This window comes from Caloenas nicobarica, chromosome 1 (genome assembly GCF_036013445.1).
Source record: "Caloenas nicobarica isolate bCalNic1 chromosome 1, bCalNic1.hap1, whole genome shotgun sequence".
In the NCBI taxonomy this organism is placed as follows: domain Eukaryota; kingdom Metazoa; phylum Chordata; class Aves; order Columbiformes; family Columbidae; genus Caloenas; species Caloenas nicobarica.
The window spans coordinates 29,469,446-29,478,404 of record NC_088245.1 but is presented as its reverse complement, the minus strand read 5'-3'; the positions used below and the strand labels follow the sequence as shown (position 1 = coordinate 29,478,404).

The following is an 8,959-nucleotide window of genomic DNA, read 5'->3' as shown; positions in this document are numbered from 1 at the left end:
GCAAGTTTGAGAAATGCAACCCCTCTAAAAACAAACAAACAAACCAAAACACCACAAGCAAACCAACCAACACACTTCCTGCTATTCTACAAGTAAAAAACAATGAATCGAGTAAATGAGGAAAAATGAGCAGAAAACCTGAAGATGTACATATCCCAAATGCAAGGAATCAAAAAATATGCTGCTGATTCCTGGAGATACAATTAAAGAGCCTTAGAAGGATCACTTTTACAGCGAGTCAGACAGCCTCCCTGATGTAGGAAAAGACAGAAAGATTCTGCAGGAACCAATACTGCGAATAGCTGTGAAATCAGGTTTTCTGGTGTTCACTGTCCAGTAAGAGGCGAGAAGACAGCAGCTAGGCGCTGCAGTGCCACGGACACACCTCCGTGCTGCTCAGATCTGCCTTGTTCCTTGGGCTTCCTCTTCCCATTGCCATCCTTTGCCAGCCACTCCAGTACCCAAAATCACCATGTAGAAAAACACCGCAATGACCTCAAATGGCAAATATTCAACAGGTGCTGCAATGGTTTTCAGGGAGATAGAGAAGAAATTAATAACATCTAGAGATAAAAGAGAGGAACTGTGTTAGAAAGCGGCTGCATCCTAAATGGGCAAAGAAACATGATACAGGATCAACTGGAAGAATTCCAAAAATCCTTCCGTAAAGCAAAGTCCCCAACTGAGATGTATAAGTTGAAACCCAAGTTCCAAATTTAACATCTTTACTATAATTCAGTTGTTTATAAAACAAACTGAACACAACTATTTTCTTGACAACAAGGAATATAACTATGCATTGGTTTCACTGGTGTTCAGCATAAACCAATTGCACAGGAAGAAAAAAGGACATCATCTCCAAACTCAAAGAAACCATTTTTAAAAAGGTTTTCAGTTCCGTTTTTAATAAATGTGCTTTGTTCACAAAAAGTAGTGACATAAAGACAACAGAAATGCGAATACACATTTTCTTCCACTTTCTCTCCAGCACCTTAAGAACGAGAGATCTCTTGCACAGTCATAATTTTCAAATATAACCTAGAAACATTCTTCTTGCACCAAAACCAAATATCAAACAACTCCTGATATCACCACTTTATTGTTCAGGGAGGTATAAGTATTTCTGTAAATCCCATTTTCCTCCTCCACAACAGTCTACTGTCCCTTGTAAAAAAAAAAAAAAAAACAAAACACAACAAAAAAAACAAAAGCAACAACAAAAAGCCCCCCCAAAACACAAACAAAACACTTCCGGTATTTAGAAAGAGCAGCAAGAAAACCAAGCTGTTATGAATCTCGGGTCTCTAAACCACAAATATAACAGTGTCACCAGCCTGCCAAAGAGGCTTACATTTTAAGTTTTGGGGAGATAAATCTTGGTCTGAATTGATTTTTTTGTATGAATCACAAATCAATTTACATTAACCAATGCCAACATACGTTAGCTAGCATATAACTTTTTAAAAAAAGGAGTATAAGTTAAAATGTTTGGTACACTTTGAAGTATGCACAGATTAAGTTTCCATAAACAGCTGAATTTATAGCACCAATATTTTACCTTTAACTTGAGCACTGCTGCAGTCAGTGGTTAACTGGGAAGAAGAAAGGCTTTGACTGACAAACATTTTAGTGAAAGCAAAGCGGTAAAGCATTAGGTACAAATACGGACTTACAGACTTTTTTTTTTTAAACACATCAGAATATAATTTTTTTGTTTGTATATAGTTATATCATTCAGATTGAATAACAAATTTGAATCGGGTATTAGGGTAAGCTTTAAATTTGAGAGACACAAAAAGCTTATGTTAAAAAATAAAGCGTGGCAGCCCAGATCATGTTTGAGTGTAAGCAGGACCGATGTGGAATGAGACTGTAGGAAACAATATGAAAGAAAAACAAAAACAGGTAAGTCAAACTGACACAGTGCAAAACTTCAATGGAAGGGGTAAGTTTCATTTTTGTAGCAAGTGCTGTAAAATCCATGCTACAACTTCAGTTTATCTGGTAGCTTCTGTATTATAAATACAACATGGTAGGTTAATATGGTGTAAGTTATATTTCATCATAACCATCTGCAAAACTATATATTAGTATTTTTCTACCATGTTGCTGAAGTCAGTCTTCAAACCATGATGTGGCACCTCATTCAAATCATTTATTATTAGGCACTTACATACAGATTTAACAGCCTAACATTCAAATCTGAAAATTCTGGCCATTATTTTTAAATGGAAGGAAATCTAAGCTAAACTAATGCTGAATCCTCTATTTTTACCACTGAACAGAATTGGTTCTTTCCTGCAAAACACTCAGAAATTTATTACACAAGTTAAAAAACTTAAGAGATACAAAACACTTCTGTTCCATCTCCTTACAGTGCAGACCAGCTTTCAGACAGCTGTGGAGTTTTTATTTAGCCAGAAAATGTTTCGGTCCAAAAAAGCAAACAAACAGTGTAAGTTGGCTTCACTTGTGAGGTGTGAATACACAGCTTTGTGCAAATATGTTATCCTTGAAAAACTTTTTACAAAATCGGTCTGTAGTGACCGTGTAACTTGGGAGGTCTAAAAGTAAGGACAATTAAAGAAGTTGTTTGTTTTTAAAAGGCATAAATAATTTACTTTAAAACATGACAAAACCCACCCTGTCCCCCAAAAAACACAATTTGAAGACAATACAGACAACCATCATTGGGAAAATACTGATATCTGTTAGTGCTTGTACACTCGTAAAACGGCAAAACTATGTTCCAGCTTTGAAGTGAAACACAATTGTCTAGACGTACCCATCCTCTGAGCGGGGAGATAACCTCCTTCGAAATCTCAAGTCTAACTACTACTTATCCATACTGTGTAATTCCATTGCGTAACTATGGATGAAAATATTCCAGTATTTTGGTGTTATTTCGATTTGATGTTATCTCAAGAGGGCTGCAATGAACATAAAATCAAATGTGCAAGCATTATAGTTCCTCCAGCCCAAGCTTAACCAGAGCGAAACAAATTTTGGAAGAAAAAGTTTTGTTCCATAATTAAGAAGAGACATGTGTAACCAAGTGTCTTAACCTATCTGCACGTTTAATTAAAGTGCAAATTATTTCTTCCTACATATACTTCTCAGAATCCCACCAACTCCAGTGCCTTAAGCTCAACCACATTGAGTTAAAATATTGAAACAACATTTAGCAAATTAAATAGAATTCACACTTCACAGCACTAAAGAAAAGAATGGTACCTTTCTGGAAAAAAATTAGTGATACAAATCTAAAGAAAGTAACAGCAATTTATGCTATGACATGAGTCATTTGCATAAAACTTGTATTTCTTCACTTTCATACAAGAATAAATTTTAAAATTCAAAAGTAGAAAAAAATAGCAAACTCTGTAAACCTTTGCATTTTCTTTATGCAAACCATTTTTGTGTGTTGAGCCCATGTTAGTATAGCAAAATTAGTTTAAGCAAGAGGTTTGACTGAAAGGGCGCTTCAATGACTACATTAACTTAGAAGCAATATAGGATCTTCTAGCTCATAGAAAGGAATTGAACTAGACTGGCTTTCTCCAGAGTCCGAGTCATAAGGAGCATCAGGTAGCTCCATAAAACCGTAAGCGAGCTGTTCATCTTCTGTATCCGAACGAATGTAGCAGGAAGTGTTGGAATACTCCTCATCCTCTATACTGTTGAAATCCTGTGGGATATACAACATTCCTGGGTAGTTCCTGCTAACTAAGTCACTTGTTGTTTGCAGGGACGTTTTCCTAAATGCCATCAGGTGCATGTGAGAAAACTTGGAATACTTGAAGCGCTTAAAACCCAAGGACTCTATGGCAATTTTCCAGCTTTTCATCATCATAGCCCGGCGATTCTGATGAGATGAATCAGGAGTTATTACAAGCAATAAGCCATTTAATACGAGAAGTTCGTGTGCCTTCTTGCAGCATATCCATCGCTGATAAGGCGACGGAAAGTAAGAAAGGAGGAGTGAGAAAACAACAACGTGGAACAGTTCTCCAGGCAGAGAATCAATGGGATTTTTGAGTTGCTTAAGAAAGGCATCAATAGCATCTTGTGCCAGTTGGAGAGGTTGCTGAATCTGAAGATTTAAGAAGTCACATTTGTATACACTCTGGTGGAATAAGAAAAACAGAAAACCAAACAAACATCAAGGTTAGTTGAAAGAGCAAATACAAGCCAAATCCATAGAAAAAAAATCAATGACAACCTCTCAATTCCCTTGAGGAAATGTCAAGCCTGCTGAACATTCCTCTTGCTATTAAATCAAGCAATCCAAAATAACAATAACACATATTGCTATAATAGCTTTCACAGTTGCAAAGCAAAATTTTAGATGTGCAGTAATTTACTAGAGATTGATAGTCTAGAACTGCTAATTTAAAAAAAAAAAAAAAAGAAAATGGAAATGGAAATTAGGCCAAGTAGAACAAAGTATCAAATCAACTATCTCATAAATGATTTAAGAAGAACACATATAAGCCTACATTGCTTTTGTTTCTCCAGATGCTGGAAACCTTTTACAGGTTTTTAAAAACCTGAAATTAGTAATTAGAAACTAAATTGGATACCTCAGTATTTCCACTAGTTCTTCAAAAAGAATCGAAGAAACTTAGCTTGGTCATTTGAGAAAAAAAGTGTCATTCTTTACTGGTACAGAAACAAAGCAGCTATGTCAAGGCAATATGCACTAGAAAATTACCATACACTAACTGCTTTGCAGCAGGGGTGCAGGTCCATGCTTTAACCTTGCTGTAGATGTGAAATGTAGTGGTACACATTTGTACAATTATCAAAGTAATGTAAGGCCTATAAATTAATCTGTTGATCATTTGTGCGCTCAAGCTGTCTATGACAGGAAATGACACCACAATACAACGTACAGAATAAAATTCTTCACATCCCTAATCACAGAGCCTTCAAAAAATAAGAATAATAGTATGCTATTCACTACATTTAAGTTTTGACACTTTATCAAAACCTAAGACTGACTTCATTAAAAAAAGGTATTGAGATACAAGGTTTTGACATGACAGCAACAAAAATTGTTACTAATGCCTAGAGAATGTGCAGTGAATGACGGACACTCTAAACAGGTAAGTGAGCAGACACAAAATATTCTGCAGAACACATGTGAAACATGGAGTTAAATCTCCTGCATTGTCATACAATGAAAATATGTATAGTGTGTTTTATGAAAGAAGATCCAAAGTTCACTAGAACACTATCGTAAAGGTATTCATAAAACAACTGATATGCACAATTGTTTCCAACTAGAAAAGAATGTTATTTCTGTTTATTTTAAAATCTCTGAGAGTATGCAGTAAATTAGAAAAAGTAATCAATGTTCAAAAAAAACTGTGATTCATTTTTTTCAGTAGCTTTAATCTTGGCCTCCAACATACAAAAATGAAGAAAGAGACTTGCATTACGTGTCTATAATAAAAAAAAAAAAAAATTGCAATCATTAAACCCGCAGGGCTATTTTCTGCTTCCTTGTAATACAGAACAGGAAATTAACAGTAGTAATTTCATGATATCTTCTAGTAAGTTTTTAAAGAAAGAAGTGCTTTGAAGAATAATTATTCAGAATAACATACTAACTTTACTTAGAAGCAAGACTCAGAAGTTATGCATATACAGTTGAAAAAACGACTCAGACTGCAAGTATTTGTGCGTAGTGGAAAAATACTCATAAAACAGTTATGTAGAAATAATGTTAAAGACAATTTCAGAACTAAAGTGGAATGTTTCAAGTGGAATCTGAACTTTGCAGGCAGTTTTAGGACAAAACTGGAGACTGCTACTAAACTGTAGATATACAAGTCTTGAACTGATGTTACAGTCCTCCTAGACACTGAAACAGCGCTCGTATCTCTGTGCATCCACTGACATTTAAGAACACAATCCTATATGTATATTCTAATTTTTAATTCCAGTACCCATGTAGCCTCTTTATTTGTCTCAGTCTGTATTTACTCCAATACTACATCTGCTGCATATTCAGCATGTTTCACAGCAGTATGAAATTGTATTTGGATTTTCCAAAGTGGAGATTCTCCCTTCATCCCAATTTTTGCCTTTTGGTTTTTTTTAATGCAGACAAATTAAACTAGTCTAAGAAAATAACCATTGCTAATTGTACTCTGGAATATCTGTTATAAGTAGAACATTCGAAGGAACAGCCAACAAAAACACTGCGCCAAGAAACCTGCTCTGCTTACTCCAGTCTCAGTTTCTCTTGTCCTAGTTGCTAATAGTGCGTGTTTCCCTCTGTGTACCTTACACCAACACACTGAAAACAAGTGAACAACACCCATCTAAAGAGAATACTAATCTTTTCTTTGTGCAGTTCCCCTGCCCCATAAAAGACAAAACCTTTCAAAGGAAATATATTTCTATAATCATATCTCTACTGTTTATATTCCCAGTATATGAAACAGGGATTCTAAACATTTTCAGGACATTAATTTTTTTATTATATAATTAACATTTCAGTTCGTCTCCTAGTTTTTCTACAACTACATCCTTCTTATTCCTCAAATTAGATGAAGCATTTTACTCAGCTAATTAATCTATATCCAAAGCATTTCTAGATGCAGAATATGGATTAATCCATTTTTATTAAATAAGAAATGATTTAACCCTCTATTCAACATTATTGAAGAAACCAGCTTCCTAAGAAGCCCTATGCTTCGATGCGTTTCAATAAGTATTTTGGTATCTTACCTAAAAAGATCTGCTAAATCAGAAGATTTTACCAGTTCATCTGTTTTCCAGTTATCAGATCCACTTTTCAAGCCAGAAGACGACATTCACTACCCTAAGAGCCCTCTGGCTGTTATTCTGAAATATTAAATCAGCCCAGGCCAACTGCTGGCCTAAAGATAAATTTAGTCAGGAGGTTATGGTGCTGATACAGCTCAAAAGTAGAGTAATCTTGAATACCTCAGGGCTTATTAATTCCGTTTTTGGAGGTGGGCCTAAGCTTATTCTAGCAGATGTTTTTGAGTGCACAAACCGCATTTCATGTCACCCCAAGAACACTTGCTAGTAGGGTTTCAAGGTGCCCTGAATACACCAAGGTATCCAAGCCAAGAGGATGGAAGTAAGAGAAGCTGGTGAGCCCGAGACACACCTTACAGTAACTACGTTGGTCTGTACTGTAGCACACCGGGGAGTTCCCATCATCAAGCCAGGGTACTAACGATGTCAGGTGACAAGAAACCAATTATCTTATCATTCCCTTGTACTGGGAGAGAGCCTGAAAAACTGGTTAGCACACAGAGATTGCAGCTACCTGGCTGCTCCCTCTCCTGTTGTCTGGCCTGGATTACTCATATTCCTCCATTACATCCATACAAGTAACTTTTCTGGGACTCTTCCAATAATGGTTTTGGTCACTGTACATTTAAATTGATTTTCATGAGAACAAAAGTAGTTTTCCTTATGAAAACAGCATGACAGACTAGATAGCAAAATATTAACTATGTATACCCAAAAAATTACTGGTTAGATTCAGCTCATGTAATTTCAGGTGCCTGGGCTCCCATTAGTCACTGGATAAGCAGCCAGTACAGCCCACGGCGTCAGAACAGAATTCACCTCAGCGTGGAACAGCAGGTGTTAAGGTTTCATTGACTGTTTTTAACACATCTCCACTGACTGTAACTAGAACTTAGAACCCCAGATGCAAACACCCACGATCTATGTATCCTAGCCAGAAATTTACTTGCCAGATATTACAATGCCATAGGCTGCCACTTCGGTGGCATGTGTCTTCTTTACACCCCGTGTCACATCCAACAGCCCTGTGCAGGTGTCCTACAGCCTCCTAAGTGGTGGAAGGCAATCACGTTTGGACAACTGATACCTATTCTTCAATTCAGGCAAGATGGAGTCCACTCAAGGTTTCTTTGTGTTTTAGATGAAACCAACATTGAATTGCTTCAGAAAGCAATTTGTCAGACTCATTTTTTTTTTCCCCTCAAGAATATCTTTCATTATCTCTAAGCACATACACAAAAGTAGAAATTAGGTGTTAGTGGACTCAACCTGGTAACCACAGCAAAATAGCATGCAAACCACACTGCAGCAAATAAGAGCATTACTTTCAAGTTGACTGTATTATTGTACTCGTACACTTCTTCTCATCTCTCCACTTCTACAGAGGGTTACCTTAGGCCACTGATTTTAATAGAGCCTAATTTTAAACTGTAAGTGGTCAAGATGTGTATGGTCAAAGGTTTTTCTGTTTTCTGTCAGAAATGTATTCCTTTCTGTATGTTTTCATTTTCATTCCACTTTGTCATTTTTCTTGGTCGATAAAATGCTATTAGGACTGACAAAAGTTGGGTCAAGAGCAAGAGACAGAAAGAACATATGATTGCAGCAGAATTAATGCGTTTGAGAACCTTACTACCTAGAGAAAATAAAGTAATTTACCCAAAAAGTGCTGATAAATTTGTCCTCAGGATTGTGGAAGTTCAGTAATATTTCTAGCAATAAACAGAAAAGCCCCCTTACAGCACACTTCTGCTTACTAAAACTCCCCCGAAAATCTCACCAAGTACAGTCACTGGTCATTTCCTTGTGTCAACAAATGTGAGTTTGGAGAGGTTCACGCCTAAATGTAAGCCTACTCAGTTTTTATTTATGCCTTTTAAAGATACAAGGACTCAACTGAAATGCCATTAAAAGATGGTTACTAAAATTTTCCCATTTTAAGATTCACAACTGCATTATAAAGCCATAACTCTTAAAAAAAATTTAAAAAACACATGCAGGCTAGAGATTGTTCATGGGAAAGGATGTTGTAGGAGGGCCACAGCTCCTATTAAAGCACAGATACTTAGGATACACACTTAAGCATTAAACATACTTTTTTTTTAACAGTCATTTGAAGCATTCTAAAATATCCAAGAATCAAATTTATATTCAGTTCAGC

General features: G+C 36.2%; 1 protein-coding gene across 1 annotated transcript in view; it reads right to left on the bottom strand.

Annotated features, from left to right (window-relative positions):
• Positions 1-1,080: 1,080 nt before the first annotated feature.
• BMT2 (base methyltransferase of 25S rRNA 2 homolog) overlaps positions 1,081-8,959 on the bottom strand; it is a 37,058-nt gene continuing 29,179 nt past the window's right edge. The window contains 1 exon segment of the mRNA XM_065645392.1: positions 1,081-4,126. Within this exon segment, the coding sequence (XP_065501464.1) occupies positions 3,497-4,126 (630 nt within the window). The 3' untranslated portion in view covers positions 1,081-3,496.